At 42.6% G+C, this 21,379-nt stretch overlaps 1 protein-coding gene across 2 annotated transcripts in view; it reads left to right on the top strand.

The window, feature by feature from the left end:
- LOC140734500 (dedicator of cytokinesis protein 11-like) overlaps window positions 1–21,379 on the top strand; it is a 290,063-nt gene that overhangs the window by 255,328 nt on the left and 13,356 nt on the right. For both annotated transcript variants that reach the window (XM_073058546.1, XM_073058547.1), the window contains exons 49-50: window positions 12,984–13,194; window positions 17,756–17,946. In XM_073058546.1, coding sequence (XP_072914647.1) covers window positions 12,984–13,194; window positions 17,756–17,946 — 402 coding nt within the window. The remainder of the gene's footprint in view (window positions 1–12,983; window positions 13,195–17,755; window positions 17,947–21,379) is intronic.

Raw genomic sequence — 21,379 nt, 5'->3', positions numbered from 1 at the left:
GCGTTCCACCAGCATTTTGTGTGTGTTGTTTGAATTTCCAGCATCTGCAGATTTCCTCGTGTTTGCTTAAGTCACCTTCGCTTTGTTAGGATCTGCTTGAAGAATGCAGTTACAGCAGAATTTAAAAGTATGTTAACGTCGATAAAGTATGCAGATAGATCCCTCTGTCAGTGAATAGCATAACACTCCATTGCTAAGGAGAGTGGGAGGTAGGTAAAATAAGTGGCTAAAATAAAAGGGAGTAGAGATATACAGGGACAGTAAAATGTAAATAGGACCTGTCCTTCGGGAGGGTAAATGCCAAGAGATGCAGTTGTATTGTACAATCTCTCTCCTTGTGTCCTTCAGCCCTGTCCACCGGTTAGATCTCTGAACTCATTGTCACTTTCCTGCACCACCCCCATGTCCCCCTCTCTGCTAGTTTTGAGAAAGCTGTTAGTCTTTGTACTAGGTTATACTCAATAATGGATATGATGCAAAGAGAAGGCTTACTGACAAGTATGACTGACCTGATGTGAAATAGTTCAAATGCCTTTTTTGGCACAAGTGGGGCTGCATTGTTTTGCAGTGGAATGCAATCTCTCAAGAAACAAAAGTAAAACAATTTGATAAACTGGCATTTGTCATTTTCTATCTTGAAGTCTGTTCTCAGTTACACAAAATGCCAGCAATGCTGATGAGCAAGAACAGTATTTTTCAACTTATTGAAAAGCCAATTCTTTCAATAATGATGGAAAAGTTGGTTGTCACGAGACAGGAGCATAAATATCAAACTGCCAGTGGAATTTATCTAGTCTAACAGAAGCTGCAGGAGCAGAGATAGTTGATATTTCCAGATGAAACCACGCACCAGCACTGAGAGTGTAGAGGGGAGATAGCTACTATGAAGAGGTGAGGTGGAAGATGGGGGCAGGAGCTGGCACATGATAAATGAATCCAAATGAGGAGGTGGATTAAGAGCGGGGGGAAGGGGAGAGTGGAAATGGAGACAGAAGCTGGATGATAATGTGTAGACACAAGAGGCTGCAGAAGTAAGAATCTGATAAGTAAGGTTAATTTATTATCAAAATATACAACTTGACATTCTTCTTCTCCAGCTAGCCATGAAACCAAGAAAGAAAAGAAAGGCAGCACGATCATCAATTCCCAAGTTACCCCTCCCCATGCAAAAAAAAAATGAACAGATTGGAACAGGCACATCAAGCCTCAAGTCCCACCTCCTGCTCAAAAAAAGACAAAGACTGGACAGGATCAACAATCCCCAAATCTCTCTCTCCACACAAAAAAACTAATAAAAACAGAGCAGGCATATCAATCCCCCTTCCTGCACAAAAAAAACAGGCAAAAAACACAGAATATTTTATAAAAACTATAAGACTGAAAAAAAAAATCTGTAGTCCAAGTCCACGTCCAAAGCGCAGAAAACCTGGGCAACACTCCTCCGGGCACAGCGGCAGGCCTTTTCCTCTCTGTAGTAAAGCAAACAAAAGACAGACAACCAATGCTCACCCTTCGCACTGGCAATGATGCTTCAATCTCCCTCATTGCACTAATAGGCACACAATGGAAGATTTAATCAGCGAAATGATGTCAAACAATGACTCGCACCCAGTCCTGCAGCCTTCTCGCCATTGAAGTTTGTGTACATGTCCGTGTACTCTGTCTCCTGGAGATTGCAGAGCACTGAAGCCCCCAAACGACCTCCAAACTTCTGCATTTGCCTTGAGGTTTCAGTCTCCCTTGTTGCTTGAGCTGACGACCAGTGGAAGCTGAGGAAGGTGATAGTGGAACTAAATGGGGAGGATGGGCAGCTGGAACAGGGTGAGGGAGCTGGTTAGTGGAGAGGAGGGGAGAAACGAGCACAGATTGTGCATTATCTGAAGCTTTCCATTAGGTTGTACACTACCCAAGAGGAACATGAGTTCTGTTCCTCAAGTAAATTTTATTATTATTGTCACATTTTTAATTACTTCTTATTTATTAGGATACAGCGTTGAAATAGGCCATTCCAGCCCTTCAAGCCATGCCACCCAGCAACCCCTGATTTAATCACAGGGCAATTTACAATGATCAATGAACCTACCAACCAGTACGAATTTGAAATGTGGGAGGAAACCAGAGCACCCAGAGGAAACTCATGTGGTCACGGGGAGAACGTACAAACTCCTTGGGTACAATGAAAACCTTTGTTTTGCCTGCCATCCATACAGATCATTTCATCACATCAGTACACTGAGATATCAGAAGGGGAAAACAATAACAGAATGCAAAATAAAGTGTTATAGATAGAGAGTTTGGTGCAGATAGTAAATAAGATGCAAGGCCAAAACAAGGATATTGTGAATACAGGAGTCCATCTCGCTGTACCATTCCTGACTTTAACAGCAGGATCTAAGCTATCCTTATGCCTGTTGGGATGTGTTTTCAGGTGTTTGTATCTACTACTCGATGAGAGAGAATATTTGGGATGGGTGTTGTTTTTGACTTTGTTGACTACTTTGCCAAGACCACGAAGGGGAGGCTGCTTTCCGTGATGTGCTAGCTGCTTCGGTAACTGCAGTTTCTGGTGCTTATAGGCAGAGTGGTTGCCGTACTGAGCTGTGATGCACCTCGACAGAATGACACTATGGTGCGAGTCAAATGGGTTTTGCCAAACTTCTTATTGTCATAAAAAGGTATTTAGCGTTTGGAAAAGGCCAAGGATGGTCAAGTCTGTGTGGGAGTGGGAAAGGGATGAAACCGGGAGGCAAGAATGGGCATTGCATCGAACATCTCTACTATGCCTGATCATTCTGAAAGAGCCCCAGCTCTGGTGTATTAGTCGAATTACAAGCTCATTCACTTAGAGTTTGGTGCAAGTACATATTGATACTTACAGGTTTAAAATTCAGAAATTTATGCCGCAATTGGTACTATTGGCAGAGAAGAGAATTTGAGGCCATCCGAAATTAACTATGATCTTATTGGATGGGGCAGGCTTGAGAGGCTGAATGGCCTACTCTTGTTCCTATTTTCCTTAAGTTTCTCTTATGTAACCAGGTTTCAGTTTCGTCATTCTCAATACAGTGCAGAAATAAGCCCTTAAACACAACTGATTGATACCAACCATGATGCCTATCTAAGGACTGTATGCATTCACCAACTATACCCCTCATGATTTTATATACCCTTTTATATTGCAGGTGGTGGGGTGGAGATGTGTCTCTACCAAAGGAGTTGTAAGGCACTCCTTCCCTCCGCTAACCTGCAGGTTACCCTTTGGCAAGGTGTAGAACCTGCCTAGACCCCAATCAGGGTCAAAAGAAGCCATGGGAGCAGATAGTGGATGGTCGTATGAGCAGACGGTGCATTTCACAAGTCCTGGTTATGTGACTACTGACACCGGGCAGACAATCTCTGAAGAGTATCAATAATGGTTGGGGTCACCCTTCTTGTAAAGGCACTGCCCAGAAAAAGGCAATGGCAAACCACTGCCGTAGAAAAATTTGCCAAAAACAATCATGGTCACAGAAAGACCATGATCACCCACATCATAGGACACAGCACATAATGATGATGATATAAGATCGTTCTCTCTCCCCCTGCCCCCCCCATTCTCCTAACTCCAATGAATGAAGTCATAGCCTGCCCAATCTCTCCCTTGAGTCCTGGCAACATGCTCTTAAGTATCTTCTGCACTCTTATGGACCTGTGTCTAGAACTGAACACAAATGTGCCCCCAGCATTGCTTTGTCTTTGTTACATTAGGGATTCCAGTCACCTTGATCACCCACGGGTATCATTATCACCGCTTGTATTGGGAAGTCATGTTGAAGTGGGAACAGGTTAAGGCTCTGAATAAGACTGTCCTGATGAAGGGTATCGGCCCAAAACGTTGACTATTACTCTTTTCCTGCCCTGCTGAGCTCCTCCAGCATTTTTGTGTGTGTTGCCTTGAACTTCCAGCATCTGCAGATTTTCTCTTGTGAGGCTTCATTACTTAGCATGTGTTGGACTTTGCTGTCGTGGAGTACTCATCTTTTGGCTGAGATGTGGAATGCCAAATGCTTGGCTGGTGATAGGACATTGTTGGACTTGGGAGTGGAAAGGAAATGGAATGAGGAACTAATGGGGCTCAAGTGTGAGTTGTCTAAGAGACATTGTGATAGAGCTTCCTTATCTTTGTTAGTAATCCTATCAGTTAGTATGGGAGGAATTTAAGGTGGGAGGTTATATGGGAGGCAGGGTTTGAGGGTCGGCACAGCATTGTGGGCCGAAAGGCCTGTAATGTGCTGTACTGTTCTATGTTCTATGTTTGTCAGGAACTCTGGCCACTCTTTCACACAGAGATGGTAGCTTCTACGATCTGAAGAATGGAAGGGCTGCTCCTCCTGTTGTCTTGACAACTTGTCAGAGAAAGGATCAGATCTTCTCATCACATTTGTGGACCCTTGCTGTGTGCATTATGTTTGTAGACCCTTGCTATGTACATTTTCGTTGATATACTTCCTGTTTCACCACATTCACAAAACTTCAAAGGCAGCCTGTGATGTGTTGAGGTTTAAATGAAAGCTTTCTCTGCATTGTATGGTGCATCAGTGGCAGTCAGCATTTTTAATGCACGCTTGGGGAAATTACAATTTGAGGTCTGAAGCTGAAGACACTGGCTTGTATTTTCTCCTCTTTTCAACCAAAGGCTGAAGTCTTTCCACTGACTGATAACTGAACCTCAGTACTGAGTGGGCTGAGGCATCTTTCTACACTCACACTTTCCTTTTCATTTATTGTGAATTCATTTACAAATGGCGCGCCAAGCATCATTCAGCAGATAGACGGATGAAACCTATAGCACACAAAGGGAAGCATAGGCACGATGATCTCAAATCTGTTCAGGTTAAAGAAATTCACCCTAAAGCGATTTTCAAATCAGCACCCAGAGATCTGAGGTATAAACATAGATGAGTACAGCACAGGAATAAGCACTTTGGCTTACAACATCTGTGGCAAACATGATACCGACTTGAGCTATATCACTTCTGCCTTTACATAATTATGCTCTGCGCACCATACATATCCGTGGCCCTCTAAAGGTCTCTGAAATGCCACTATGATATCTGCTTTCACTACTACCTCTGACCATTCCAGGTATCTACCAGTTGCTACGTAAAAGAAACTTGCCCTGCACATCTCCTGTAAACTTTCCCCTTCTCGCAGCCAATGCATGCCCTCTAGTACTACTCTGGGGAAACTCCAGACAGCGAGTGGCTGTGGTCAGGATGAAACCCAGGTTGCTGAAACTTTGAGGCAGTTAGCACTAAGTGTTGTTACACTGTGCCCTCTACATCACAGCTTAACCAAGTGTGAACGCAACAACAGGATACATTTCTGGAGGGAAGAGAATTCAGAGCAGAGAAGTTAGGTTAAAACTGTGTTGGTTAGACCAGGTGTCCTAGTCACAAGAACATAAAATGGGAGCAGGAGCCAGCCACATGGCCTGTCAAGCCTGTGCCACAGTTTGACACTATTATGGGCAGCTTATGCTTGCCTCAACAGCTTTCCTCTGCTAGTTCCCCATAACCTTCAAAAATGTCTCCTTCTTTCAAATGTCTATCTTATTTCCACCTTAAGTATATCTAATGATTGAGTCTCAGCTGCCCTCGGGGTCAGAGAGTTCCAGAGACTCACTGTCACCTGACGGAAGATATTTCTATGTTTAAATTGCACAAATAACCAGCCTGTTACCTTGTATCTATGTTCCACTATTCATAGCTGTCCCACCAGTGAGGACGTATGACACAAAAATAACAGGGTTTTTGTAAACACGAGGAAATCTGCAGATGCTGGAAATTCAAGCAGCACACACAAAATGCTGGTGGAACACAGCAGACCAGGCAGCATCTATAGGGAGAAGCACTGTCGACGTTTTGGGCCGAGACCTTTCGTCTGGTATAGGAGACAGTGGCCTGGTGCTCCTTAGTGGGGTCGTGATCAAGGGGTAAATAAGAGGAGGTATCAGAGAGTTGTTGCTGTACCTTGGCCAGGTAGAGGTCAGTACGCCAGACTACAACAACTCCCCCCTTTTCAGCGGGTTTTATAGTGAGGTTGGGATTGGTGCGGAGGGAGCGGAGAGCAGAATGTTCGGAAGGAGTGAGGTTGGAATTGGAACAGGGTGTGGTGAAGTCGAGACGGTTGATGTCCCGTCGGCAATTAGCAACAAAGAGATCCAGAGCAGGCAGAAGACCAGAGCGGAGTGGCCATGAAGAGGAGGAGGGTTGAAGACAGGAGAAGGGGTCATCGGTGAGGGTGGGAGAGTCCTTATCAAAGAATTAAGCTCGGAGATGGAGCTGGTGGAAGAAGAGTTCAGTATCATGGCGTACACGGAACTCGCTGAGGTGTGGGCAAAGGGGGACAAAGGTACGGCCCTTACTAAGGACAGAGCGCTCTGCCTCAGAGAGTTGGGAATCTGGATTGGCTTGTCCCAATAAGGCAGAAAAAGGATAGTAGGGGGAAGGAACAAAAGATGTGGACCATACAGAAGAACAAAGCATGTCTAAGGGATTTTTGCAATTGGTGACTTCAATTTCCCTAATATTGATGAGCACTTCCTCAGTACAAAAGGCTTAGATGGGCAGAATTTGTTAGTTATGTCCTGATGCAATATGTAGACAGGCTGAAGAGAGGAGAGGCAATATGGGATTTGCTAGCAGGTCAGGTGACAGATCTCTTGGTGGGCAAACATTTTGGAGGCAGTGACTGCATCTCCTTAATCTTTACAACAAAGCCTTAGACAGAGATGAGTAAATGGTATGAGAAGGCATTTAGCTGGGGGAGGGTGAATTATATTATTAGGCAGGAACTTGGGAGCATAAATTGGGAACAGATTTACTCAGGGAAATGTATGACAGAAATGTGGAAGTTGTTTGGGGATCTAGATAGGCTTGTCCCAATAAGGCAGAAAAAGGATGGTAGGATGAAGGAATAAAAGATGTGGACCATACAGAAGAACGAAGCATGCCTAAGGCTGAGGAAATATGGATCAGACAGTGCTCCTGAAAGTTACAAAGTAGCCAGGAAGGAATTTAAGAATGGACTTAAGAGAACCAGAAGAGGACATGAGAAGGCCTTTGTGAGAAGGATTATGGAAAACTCCAAGGTGTTGTATATGTACGTGAAGAACAGGATAGGATTAATCAGAGATGAAAGAGGAAACATGTGCCTAGAGTTGGACGAGGTAGGGAAGTTCTTAATGAATACTTTGCTTCAATGATTGCCAGTGAGAGGGGCCTTGGCAAATGTGAGGTCAGCCTAGAACAGGCTGATCTGCTGAAACACAGCAATGTTAACAAATGGGAACGAACTTTTGAAAGACATTAAGTAAATCCCCAGGGCCAGATGAATGGGATAAAACCCAGGTCACTATTTGAAGCAAGATAAGAGATAGATGGGCCTTTGTTGATAATCTTTGAATCCACACTGGCCTCGGGAATAGTACCAGAGGATTGGCTGGTATCAAGTGTCATTCCTTTGTTCAAGAAAGATAATAGAGATAACCTGGGAATTATAGACCAGCGGGTCTTAAGTCTGCTGTGGCCAAACAGTTGGAGAGGGTTCTTAGAGACAGGAATTCTGAGCATTTGCAGAAATATTGTCTGATTAGGGATAAACAACATAGCTTTCTGAGGAGCAGGGCAAGCCTCACAAGCCTGACTGAATTCTTTGAGTAAGTGACGAAACTTATCAATGAAGACAAGGCAGTGGTGGATATGGATTTCAGTAATAAAGCATTTCAAAAGGTTTCCCCCTGTTGGCTCATTCAGAAAGTCAGGAAGCATGGGATCCAAGAAAACTTGGTTCTGTCGATTCATAATTGGTGTGGCCACAGAAGACAGAGGGTGATGGTAGATGGAGCATATTCTCCCTGGAGGTTGGTGACCCATGATGTTCCACAGAGATCTTTTCTAGAACCCTGCTCTTTCCAATTTTTATAAATGATTAGATTTGAGTAAGTGACTACAGAGGAAAGCAGAATACAGGGTTAATGGTAACTGTGTGGAGGAACAGGGGGAATCTTGGGTTTTATGCCCATAGATCCCTCAAATTGTCACACAACTTGATGGGGTAGATAAGAAGACCATTGTGTGTTAGCCTTCATTAGTTGGGTTATGAGTTCAAGAGCTGTGACATAATGTTGCTGCTCTATAAAACTATTGTTAGACTTTCAGTATTGTGGTTACCTTCCTATAATGGGGGTTGCCTCATTATAGGAAGGATATGGGAAGCTTTACAGAAAATGCAGAGGAGATTTACCTGGAATATGCCTGGATTAGAAGGCATATCTGACCAGGATTGATTGAGCAAACTAGAATTTTTCTCTTTGGAGGGAAAGAAACAAGAGGTGATTTGACAGAAGTATTCAAGATGATAAAAGGCCTAGATTGAGTAGACAGCCAGAGACTTTTTCCCAGGGAGGAAGTGACTAATACAAAAGGGCAAACATTAATGTGTTGGGGGAAAGTACAGGGGGACTGTCAGAGTTTTTTACACAGAGAGTGATAGGTGCACTGCTAAGGATGGTGGTAGAGCCAGATACATTAGGGACAGTTCAAAGAGCATATGGATGAAAGACAAATGTAGAGCTATGCAGGAGGGAAGGGTGAGATTGATCTTGGAGTAGTTTAAGGGAATGGCATAATATCATGCATATCAGCATCTACTCTTCCAGTCCCTCAATCAAGCCATGTCTCATTCTAATAAATTTCAAGGAACATAGACCCAATCTGTCTAGCCTCTCATCCCAGGGACTCGCCTCATAATTCTCATTTGGACTGTTACCAGTGCTATTATATTCCTTGTTTAATTAAAGCAACAAAAACTGTGCACGATATTTGGGTATAGTTTCACCAACCCCTGGTACAAATACAGTATAACCTGCTGTTTGCCTTTTTAACTACTTCTCGGCCCTACAAAGATTCTGATGGTGAAATTCAGCAAATCCAGCAGCATCTGTAGGAAGAAAGAGTTGTGGTACTTTGGGTTTAAAAAAAAAAGCTGCATCTGGACTTCTTGTGCCTGCCTGCTAAATTATTATGATTCACATGTTGGATCACCTTTCAGACCTATCTCTCTTTTACCTAAGGGCAGAAGTGTTTTGAAAAGAGATGCAGAAAGGCATTACAAATACAATGGAAGAAATTTTATTTCTTAATTTGCTTCTCCTGAAATTTATAGATAGCATTTGAGTTATGTTTAGCCACATTGAAAGCAGAAATCAGCTGAAGGGGCATTAACCTTTTTGAAAAATTGCTTGGTCCTCAAACTCTGCTTACATCAGATGTTATTTAATAAGATGTATTACCTTCTTCGAAACAAAATAACTTTGCTTGCAACACATTGAAAGCAAAGTAAATGGGGAAATTGGTTTCTTATTGTCAGAAATACAGGGTAAAATGAAAGACAGTTTTGCATTCCATCCATTTCAACATAGCGTTCCATCCATTTCAACGCAGTTTTGTGTTCCATCCATTTCAACATAGCGGTGCCTGGAGGCAGTGGAAGTTAAAAACCGAATCCACAGAAAAAATGCTACATGTACAGAGAAAGTATTTTTCAGGCAGACAATGAGGTGTAAGGCCATAATGAGTTAGATTGTGATGTCTTTATCATACTAGGGAAACTATTATATTGTCTTATAACAGTGGATAGAAGCTATTCTTGAGCCTGCTGATACGTGCTTTCAAGCTTTTCTATTTTCTACCTGATTGGAGGGGAGAGAGAATGCCCAGGGTGGGAGGGGACTTTGATTATGTTGGCTGCTTTACCAAGATACTCAGAAATATGGAGTCTCACTCTGAGTCAAAGTACATACGTATATGTTGCTATACATTACACTATATATTTTCTTGCAGACATTTGCAGAAAAAAATACAACAGAATTTTATTTCAAAAAAACTATACATGAACAAAGACCACTATGCAAAAGAAGACAAAGTGTACAAATAAAGATAATACTGAGAACATGAATTTCAAAGAGTTCCCGAAAGTGAATGAGTTTAGAGTTGTGTGAATGAAATTATCTGTGCCATTTCGTGAATCTGATGCTCTAGGGGGAGTTAGTGGTGTTTGATCATAAGGCTTTTGTGTCTCCTGCCCAGTGGTAGTCATGATGAGAGGACATGGCCTAGATGGTGAGGGTCTTTGATAATGGATGCTGTTTTCCTGTGGCAGCACTCCATGAATAGGTACTAAATGATGGGAAGCCTTTCACTGTGATGGACTGGGCTGTGTCCACCTCTTTCCTTTCCGTTCCTGGGCAATGGTGTTTCCATAGTAGGCCGTCTCCACTCTGTAGAGGTTTGTCTCCACTCTATAGACATAACATATTTATGCAAAATTCTAAGGAGGTAGAGGTGCTGGCTTTCCCTTTGAAATGACATATACTGCATGTAATGGTCCCAAGATTGCTCTTCTGATATGTTAACAATAAGGAAGTTAAAGCTATTGACCCTCTCCAGCTCTGATCCGTTTAACGAGGACTGCCTTATAACCTCCTGCTTCTTCTTCCTCTAGTCAATAATCAACTGCCTTTGAGTGAGAGGTTGTTGTAGCATAACTCAGCTAGATTTTCAGTCTCTCTCCTACATGCCAATTTGTCGCCATCTTTGATGTGGCCAACAAAAGTGGTGTTGTCAGTGAGCAAGTGAGTAGAAGAGGAGTCTAAGCACATAGTCCTGTAGTACACGCACCTGTGCTAATGGTGAGAGTGGAGGAGATATTGTTGCCAGTCTGAACTAACTGGGGTCTGCCAGGGAGAAAAGTGAGGATTTGTTTGCATAGGGAGGTGGTAGGCCCAGGTCTAATAATAGTATTGAATGGTGACGTGTAGCCCATGAAGAGCAACGTTGACATATGGATCTACATTGTCCATGATATGCTGAGCTGTGCCCACAACTCTGCAATTCCTTGCTGATAGACCATTAGACATAGGCCATTTAGCCCATTGAGTCTGCTCTGCCATTTTTTCCATGACTGATTCTGGATCCCACTCAACCTAATACATCTACCTTCTCGTTGTATCCTTTGATGCCTTGACTGAACAGGAAACTATCAACTTCCACCTTAAATATACGCACAGATTTGGCTTCCACCACAGTCTGTGGCAGAGCATTCCACAGATTTACTACCCTCTGGCTTAAAAAAAATGTCCTCCTTACCTCATTTCTAAAGGGTCACTTCTCAAATTTGAGACTGTGCCCTCCAGTTCTGGATACCCCCACCACAGGAAACATCCTCTCCACACACACCAGATTGTGGTCAATAGGTTAAGACATCAAGGATCCAGTTGCAAAGAGAGGTTTTGAGTCCCAGGTCTAGGAATTTGGAGATAAGTTTGCTTGGAATTAAAGTATGGACGGTGGAGATGCAGTCAATAATCTATAGTCCAACATGGGTTTCTTTCCTGTCCAGATGCTCCAGAGGGATAAATTTAGAGAGATGGCAGCCGCTGTGGAGAATTGCATTGGGACGAGGTTGTCTGGAATGCTAAGCTGATGTCTGTCATGACCACCCTTTTGAGCCACATCCTAATATTAGATGTCAGACCCACTGGGTCGTGGTCGAGGTTGACATCTTGCCACATGGTCAACAGGGTACATTCCAAACAGTACTCTAAATAAGAAAAGCCAAGAATAAGAGACCTTGGCACTTTCCAGCTGAAGGCTTCAAAAGTTGAAAGTAAAATTGTTATCAAAGTACATATATGTTACCATAAACAACCCTGTGATTCATTTTCTTATGGACGTAATCAATAAACTTATAGAGTAATAACCATAACAGAATGAATGAAAGACCACCCAAATTTGATGTTCAACCAGAGTGCTGAAGACAACAAACTGTTAAGAAAATCCAGGATTTTCAAGAAGGTATCGAGGCCAAGGTCTTGCAGCTTATTGATCAGTTTTGATGGGATGATGGTATTGAAAGCTGAGCTGTAGTCGATAAAGATGTATGCAATTTTGCTGTCCAGATGTTCCAGGTCTGTGAGATGGCATCTGCTGTGGACCTGTTGCTCTTGTAGGCAAATTAGAGTGGATCTAAGTTACTTCTCAAGCAGGAATTGAAATATTTCATCACCAACCTCTCAAAACACTTCATCACTGTGGACGATAGTCATTGATGCAGGTCACCATGATCTTCTTAGGCACTGGTGTAATTGAAGCCTGCTTGAAGCAACTGGGTACCAAACTCTGCCTAAGCAAGAGGTTAAATATTCTAGTTAATCAGCACAGGTCTTTAGCACTTGGCCAAGTAGCCAAACTGGGCCAGGTGCTTTTTGTGGGTTCACCCTCCTGAAGGCTGCTCACACATCAGCCTCAGGAACTGAAATCATATGATCATAGGTGGATGCAAATAGTAACGATTTTTTTATCAGCAGTACTTTACAGGAGCTCTCTGGGTTACAAGCACCTGACTTATGAGCAGCCTGTACATACAAACTCTTGGGGAGACCGGCGGAACAGATGAGTATAGATTTGCTGGCTGCTATGGGGCTGCAAGCATCATAGAGAGAATGAGACATTTGCACATGCCTTTTGTCTCCCACCCACCCCCTGGCTGGGTTGAACTGAGCAGAGCTGTGAAAGCAGCTGGCGGCCACTCTTCCCCCATTCTCTCCAACTCTTTCAGTGCTCGTTTCTCCCCACACTTTTTGTGACTTACCAGCAGTCTGGCAGATGGGAACTGGGGCACTGTCTGAATTCATAATGTATGTTGTAAATATAATCACTATACATCGCTCTACATTGTGTGTAACCTTGGAGATAAGTAAGTGTCCAGAAATGGGGAGAGCAAACACCCTGAGAGGGTGATAGAGCTAAGGAGATCGTGGCACTGAGCTTCTGATGAACGTTACCAGAAAGGGTAGGAGAATGGGTGTGGAGTTCTCTTTTGTTTGACTACATAAAAGATACTTTGTTATATGTGTTACATACTTCTTTTTTACTATTCAGGTAAATGCAAAAACCCTCGACCAGAAATTTGCATATATTCAGGTAACGTTTGTTGAACCGTATTTTGATGAGGCAGAGCTGCCAGAACGGAAGACCCACTTTGAGAGAAACCACAATATCACACGATTCGTCTTTGAAACGCCATACACGTTATCTGGGAAGAAGCAGGGTGGAGTTGAAGAGCAGTGCAAACGGCGAACAGTTCTGACAAGTAAGAATGAGTTTGCCACTGTAAGGTAGAGACAAAACTACAGGAATGATAAACACTTAAAAATGGGATAGTTCCACCAACTGACGATAGTCTGCCATGGCATTCTGAGCATTAATGGTGAACCAGAATTGTAAACACTAAATCCAGTCTAGCAGATAAATGCAGATGGTTAGCATTATGCTTTGAAGAAACATTATGTACATTGCTGTTTCCTTTCTTCCAGCTCACTCACTCCCCAATATCATAAGTCCAACCCAAGAAGCAGCCTCGTGTATCCCCCCATGCAATCAAATGTCTCTAGATATGCAGTCACCTTTGCTGCCTCTTTGCTTATTTATTGTAAACTCTTGTGACAAGTATATGTTTGCCATTTCACAGGAGTGTACTCAAACTAAACACAAAATTCACATCTAGCCTCATGAGCTACATTCAAGGAGCTTTATGACAAACTATACAGTAATCAGCTACAGCCAAGTAAGTATTCCTTGCCATGTCAGAATTAACTCCATTCTCTTGTACTCCATGCTGAGGGAACATGTCATTCCATTACCACCTTCCCTCACTATTTTTATGCCCTTTGCTGCTGGCCATTCATTTGTATCCCTTGACTTTGTCGTACATCCACTATTCTGGATTGACTTCTTTTCACCAGTTGCCTGTTCATTGAGCCAATCTCTTTGTCATCTCCTGCTTCCTATAACTTTCTGCTTTACTGTTGATCACGGCGGAAATCATAAGCAAATCTCTTCATCAGGACCCCTGTATTCATGGGTACAGTAGCGCATTGAGTAAGTAATTAGACTAGCAGCTAGAATTGTACGCTGATAATTCCAAGAACTAAGTTTAACCACAACCAAGGAAGCTAGGGAGAATCAAATTTAAAACGCTACCATCAGGAAAGATAACAATGAATTCTACTGGTTGTTTAAACAAAAGAGACATTTGGTTCACAATCATCTTACTTTGAGGGCATCCTGCTTTTCATCCAGTCTGACTCACATAACTCTTAAACCACATGCCTCAGTTTAGGGGAATGAAGGTTGAGCAATAAATGTTGGTATTGTAAGTGACATTCATGTACCGTGTGCAGAGATAATAGTGTTCAAACAGAACCCCACACAGTACACTCCAATCACTATAACACATGTTCAGTGTTACCATTATCTTTCTATCTCAGAAATATCTTGGATCCAATTTGCTGGTTCGCCTGGGATTCCATTGGTCAATGTGCCATTCAGTCATTTCACCAAGGACCCTGAAATCAAACTTATAACCCTGATTCACACTGCTTGTTACTTCATAACATAATGCAATGATTAGAGAAAGACAATCCCCTCAAGAAAAACATTTCTGCCCTGACTCATCTCTGCATGTTTAAATATTTATTCTGTCCTTGAGAACATTTCCTGATGATCTGTTCAACACTAATGTTGGACTTGGGGTCTGTCTTTCTGTGGAACTCTGCTGCCTGTCTGCTAGTCTTCCAACACTATGTCTTCAACTAGAGAGCACTGGCAAATGATGACCAGAGGCTGCTGTTACCTCCCTTGCGTCTTTAAAGAGTCTTGCCTAGATTTTACCTGGGCCTAGTAATTTATCCACTTTGCAAGATAAAGGACTGAATAACCATTTATTTTACTTCACACCTTCCCTCCTTATCATCAATGCCTGCTTCATCTTCCATTCTTGTGAAGAGCAAAGTATTGACAATAGGAAGGACTGTTCTCTAGTCTCAGCATGGAAACAAGCCACTCAGCCCCTCATATTGATGGTACCCATCTGTGTTTTCCAGCACGACCTGTTAAAAGGAAAGAGGATTACGAGGGAAATGAATCACCTTGGCATAAAGGTGATTTGTTCGCTGTGTAATCCTCTTCCCTTTTAACATATTTGGAAAGCAGATTGATATTTATTTTATTTTCCCTATCTGCATTTCTGCTGCACACTTTTTGTACATCAGTTTGATTCATATGTTTCCTACCTGTATTCTAGTAAGTTTGTTGACTCTAAAGCAATTTTGGAGATCTCGATTATATAAAAAGAAAATAAAGTATGATGTTTATCTTTGTTACAGAAATCGCAAGACTACAAAATCTTTAAACAAAAATTTTGTGATTATAAGATTAAATTAAATTGCCACAAAATGCAGTTCTGTTGTTGAATCCTCTCACAATTGAATGAATTACAAATCCTTGATCATTCTGGAAGTTTAAAAACTGCAGTTACTCAAAATCTGATACAAAACAAAAACACTAATTAGGTAAGGCAGCATCTTTGGAGAGAGAAGCAGAGTTAACATTTTAGGTAATTCACTCTAAAATCTTTTGTCAGTTCTGAACAAGGATCTCCAACCTGAAATGCTAACTCCATTTCCCTCTCTGTAAACCTACATAGTTTTGTTTTTGACTCAATTGACTAGTAGTGTATTTCCATGCTGGGGAAACACTCCAGAGGGCAGCTAAGGGTTAAGCAATGTCTGTGTGGGACTGGAATCAGTTGTCAGCCAAACCCGGTTAACTTGGCTGGTATCCAAGCAGAATAATTGACAATTCATGAAAACTTTACAGCTTTTTGATTGCTTTTTAAACAATAATTTTTTTGTCTCGGATAGTTAACTATACGATAACTTCCACATGCCCTGGCTCTTCAATAACAAGCTCTTTGTCCTAACTTGTCTAAACTGACCAAGGTTCCTTCTGTACCTAAGCGAGTAAACATGAGATTCTGCAGATACTGGAAATCTAAAGTAAAACATACAAAATGCTGGAGGAACTTAGCAGGTTGGGCAGCATCCACGGAAAAGATTTTGCAGGTGAAATAGACTATTTATTTCTTTCCATGGACACCACCCGACCTGCTGAGTTCCTCAAGCATCTTGTATCTGTTTCTCCTACTAAGCTGGCCACATGTGTCTGTATTTGGTCCAAATCCCTCCAAACCTTTCCTATCCATATACCTGTCCTAAAGAATTTTAAGTATTACATTACCCATTCCTACCACTTCCTCTGGCAGCTTTTTCCATATGCTTCCAATTCTCTGTATGGAAAAACTTGCCATCAAGTCTTCTCTCAATTTAAACCTTTACCCTCTGGTGTAGGTTTACCCAGAGAAAAAGATGTGGCCATTCACCCTTTCCAAGTCCTCAAGTTTTCTCAGGTCACCTCTCCACCTGCTACACTCATAGAAAAAAAAACCTGAACTATACAGTCTCTCCTTGTAACTCAATCCCTCCAGCCCCACTTGCATGTCTCCAGCCCCAATTACACGCCTATGAAAATGTTTGAGCCCTTTGCAGCTTGATGACATCCTTCCTATAGCCAGGCAACTAGAATTGAACACAATACTCTGTGTGTGGTGTCATGACATCCCAACTGTCTACTCAGTGGCTTAACCAATTAAGGCATGCATGCCAAATGCCTTCTTCACCCTATCTATCTGTGTCTCCAATTTCAGGAAACAATGTACCTCTATCCCAAGGTTTCTCTATTCCAAAATCATGCTTCAGGACCCTGCCATTTACTGTGAATTTCCTGCCCTGGTTTAACCACTAAATGTAACAGTTGGCACTTGTCTCAATTACACTCTGTCTGCCCACTTTCCCAGTAGATTTAAAACCTTGATCCAGTCAGCCAGGTGCTCCTGCTTTGTAACGTGGACATGGTTCAAAACATCACTGTTCTCTCGCCTGAGCATTCCATGACCTTCTCCACAGGAGAAATACTCATTTCAGACCTCACCTGTCTCCTGTGGCTCCACAGATTGACAACATACTGATCGTTAAAGGAGTGTATTCTGTCCCTGGTAACCCTCTTACTCTTAATATACTTATGGAGTCTCTTTGGATTCTCCTTCACCTATCTATCAAAACTATCTTGCATCCTCTTTTTGCCCTCATGCATTTACTCTTAAGCTATAAAACAATACATATTTGTTTTGAAATTTATCTTCTGGTGTTGAATTTTTGGGCTGCTGCACGTGGATATGAACTGGCACACTCTGGCGAGCTACTTCAGACCTCTCAATTACCATTTGAGTGACATGACGACTGTAGCCCTTGAACCACAAAAGAGTTAATGCCACGTATCCAGCTGGATATATACAGGTGGCATCAATTGTTATAGGATGATTCACCATTCGGTTTTCAGTTTGAGCCCAGAAACATATTCAGATTCAGTCATCATTGAAACATACAATGAAATGTGCCAATTCCATTAATATCTAAGGATATGCTGGGGACAGTCGCAAGTGCCGCCACATGTAACATGCCCAGTAGTGAAAAGAAACTTTCCTAGTATATTAATTTCATGTTTACAATCAGCTTTTGGGATAAATATTTGGCTTAATTCCTTCATGTGGTGGAGCAGCCTGCAGTAATTGAACAGCTGATCTGTTTCTCTGATGGCCAGTTATTAGACCGTTTGGTTTAGTTACCACGTCTCTGCCTGCAGCCCCAAGTCCAGCATAAGGAAGTAATTAACTCCAGATACTTCTCCAGTTGCCTCAGAGTCTGACTGAAAGGTTCTGCAGCAGGATGACATGGCTTTGTTGCAATTGCCCACAGCAACACATTCCTTCCCATATGTGAAGAAACGGATTGCAGTCATGCATGAGCAGCAGGTCGAACTGAAGCCCATGGACGTGGCCATCGATGAGATGAAGGACAGAACGGCAGAGCTTCAAAAATTGTGCAATTCGAATGGACTGGACATGATCCAACTCCAGCTCAAGCTTCAAGGCTGTGTTTCTGTGCAAGTGAGTACTGACCCAGGTGACGTTCTTAACCCTGCGAACTCGGTTCATGCTAAATATGTACTCATTTATAACAAGGCATCAAGAAATTGATGTCTTTGATGACCATGTATACTGTGTAGTTCTGGAACTTTCCCTCAGTTTCATTTACTGACACTTCTACTGCGGAAATGCTAGCCATGAAAAATTCTCCAACTCGCTTGGGTGGGATTTCTGTCTGACTCCTTTCATATTTTCTGGTTCCTTCCCATTTTTGAGCCACAGCTTCCTCTGAATATTGATTAGATGGCTCCATAAACCTCAGAATCATCACGACAACTCAGGCCTAAGCTCTCTGGCCAATCCAGCCTTTGCCAGCCCCTCTGCAGCTGAAGGCTAGCTTGTTTTCTCACATTCCCAGTTCTGAAAAAACCTGAAATGTTAATCATTTCTCTCCCCGTCCCGACACGAGTCGACCTGCTAAGTGTTTACAGGGTTTTCTGTTCTTCAAATGGGGAGGCAGTAATTTTAAGGGTAGGAGTTTTAATGAATCAGAAGTAGTTTTTCTGCCTTCCTGATTTCTGGAAAGTAGTGGATCCTGATCAGATCTTGTTAGTGTGTGTTCATTTTTCTTTTACTCCCCAGGCATGTCCTTAACCTTCACCTACACAGTCAGTCCCAAGGATTGTACTACTGTACTGATTTTCCTTCTCCAGGTTTGAGATCCCTGGTTCTTTTTTACTAATTGTACCAGCCGGCAACCTTCAGCAATACTTGTTGCAAGATAAAGCAGTATTATCTGCAGTTTTCCATCAGTGGAGACAATAATTACTTGGCTGCATCCCTGCAGCCCTTCCTGCGTAGTCAGAAGAATGGAATTACTGTGCAGGTTGATGTGGGAGTTGTCACCGTGACATTCTGCTGCTTAAATTCTGTGTTCAGTGACAGGGCAGGCAGCAAGTGCAGTATCTTTGTGTCAGCCCGAAGCGTCGACAGTGCTTCTTCCTATAGATGCTGCCTGGCCTGCTGCGTTCCACCGGCATTTTGAGTGTGTTGCAGTATCTTTGTGTTCTTTTCAGGGTATCCGTGAACTTGTCGAGACCTATACAGCATGCAATCAAGTCTTTCAGTCCATTATGTTCTCACTGACCATTAACCACTCTTTTGCGCTAATCCCATTTTATTCTCTCCGTATTCCGAGTTTTACCCCAGATTGTCCCACACATCTACGCACTAGGGGAACTTACAGCAGGCAGTTAAGCTACGGACTCAAACAAAAGAGAATCTGCAGATGCTGGAAATCCAAGCAACACACACAAAATGCTGGAGGAACTCAGCAGGCCAGGCAGTATCTATGGGGAAAAAAATACAGTTGTCATTTCGGGCTGAGACCCTTCTGATCTTTGCATTTTATCTCCCATGTCCTGAGTACTGATCACTGCATTCATTGGAAATGTTTCCTGTGCCTAGTATGAAAATTCCTATTCCAGCTCATACCATTCTTTGAAATCCCTCGCCTGAACACCAATGAATATACACCCAGTGGCCACTAAATATAAAGTCATCTTCTTCTGCTGATAGCCCATCCACCTCAAGGTTTGACATGTGTGTTCTTCTGCACACCATTGTTGTGATGCCTGGTTATTTGAGTTACTGTCACCTCCCTGTCAGTTTGAATCAGTCTAGCCATTCTCCTCTGACCTCTCTCATTAACACGGTGTTTGCGGCCACAGAACTGCCGCCCACCGGATGTTTTTGTTTCTCGCACCATTCTCTGTAAACTCTAGAGACTGCTGTGTGTGCAAATCCCAGGAGTTTCTGAGATACTCAAACCACCCCGTCTGGAGCTAACAATAATTCCACTGTCAAATTCACTTAAGTCACATTTCTTCCCCACTCTGATGTTTGGTCTGAACAACAACTGAAGCTCTTGACCATGTCTAGATGTTTTTTATGCATTGAGTTGCTACCACGTGATCAGTTGCTTAGATATTTGCATTAACGAGCTGGAGTACCTAATAAAGTGGCCACGGAGTGTAGTCCGAAGTGATATGATCTCTCGTCATCTACCACATTTGACATCTCTACAGCACTGGAACAGGTTATTTGATTACTTGTTTTAGCGCATGCTTTGCACAAGTTTCTGAATGGAAATTACATAGCAATTGTTTGACCCGAGAGTGATTTGGGATATTGAGGGTCTGAAATGCACTAAATAAAGCCAAGGGTCCCCTCCAACACCACATACACCAATGATATTCAAATTCCAAAAAATCAATTTGAATTGGATTGACTTTATTACTTACATCCTTCATATACATGAGGAGTAAAAATCTTCACGTTACATCTCTGTCTAAATGTGCAATTTATAGTAATTTATAATACATTTTATGTACAACAGGATAGTCAATATCACATAAAAGTACAGTTGCGTCACCATGAATTAAGTGGTCTGATGGAAGAACTGATGGCTTTTATGCTGTGGTACTGTTTTCCAGATGGTAGCAGCTGAGGTGTAGAAGGCACTGTTGTGCCTTCTTCACCACCCAGCCAGTACATACAGACCACGTGAGATCCTCAGTGATGTGTATGCCGAGGAATTTAAAGCTGTTCACCCTCTCAACCCCAGATCCATTGATGTCAATTAGCCTGTCTCCATTCCTCCTGTAGTCCACAAACAGCTCCTTTCTTTTTGTGACGTTGAGGGAGATGTTGTTTTCTTGACACCACTGTGTTAGGGTGATAACATCTTTCTGTAGGCTGCCTTGTTATTATTTGAGATTAGGCCAATCAGTGTAGTGTTGTCAGCAAATTTAATTAGCAGCTTGGAGCTGTGGGTGGCGACACAGTCATGTGTATACAGAGAGTAAAGGAGGTGGCTTAGTACACATCCTTAATGGGCACCTGTGTTGAGGGTCAGAGGGGCAGAGGTGAGGGAGCCCACTCTTACCACCTGCCGATGAACTGACAGGAGGTCCGGAATCCAGCTACACAAGGCAGGGTGAAGGCCAAGGTCTCTGAGCTTCTTGTCGAGCCTGGAGGGAATTATGGTGTTGAATGCTGAACTATAGTCCAAGAACAGCATTCTCACATAAGCATCCCTCTTCTCCAGATGTGTAGGGACGGTATGTAGAGCAGTGGCTATTGCGTCATCTGTTGATTGGTTATGCCGGTAGGTGAATTGTATGGGGTCCAGTGTGGGTGGTAGCAAGCTGCAGATGTAGTCCTCGACCAGCCTCACAAAGCATTTGCTTATTATTGAGGTGAGTGAGATAGGACGCCAGTCATCCCGACATGTTGCCTTGGTCTTTTTAGGTACCGGAACAGTGGTGGATGTTTTGAAGCAGGAGGGCGCTCTACCATTACAAGAAAATAATAGGATGTATCTAATTCTACGTATGACCTTGAGACCCAGCATTGCTATTACAACTGAAATGTCTTAACCTCCTGACCAGGC

Source organism: Hemitrygon akajei, chromosome 10, assembly GCF_048418815.1.
Source record: "Hemitrygon akajei chromosome 10, sHemAka1.3, whole genome shotgun sequence".
Lineage (NCBI taxonomy): Eukaryota > Metazoa > Chordata > Chondrichthyes > Myliobatiformes > Dasyatidae > Hemitrygon > Hemitrygon akajei.
Note: the sequence above shows the minus strand (reverse complement) of the source record. Positions and strands in the feature narration are given on the sequence as shown.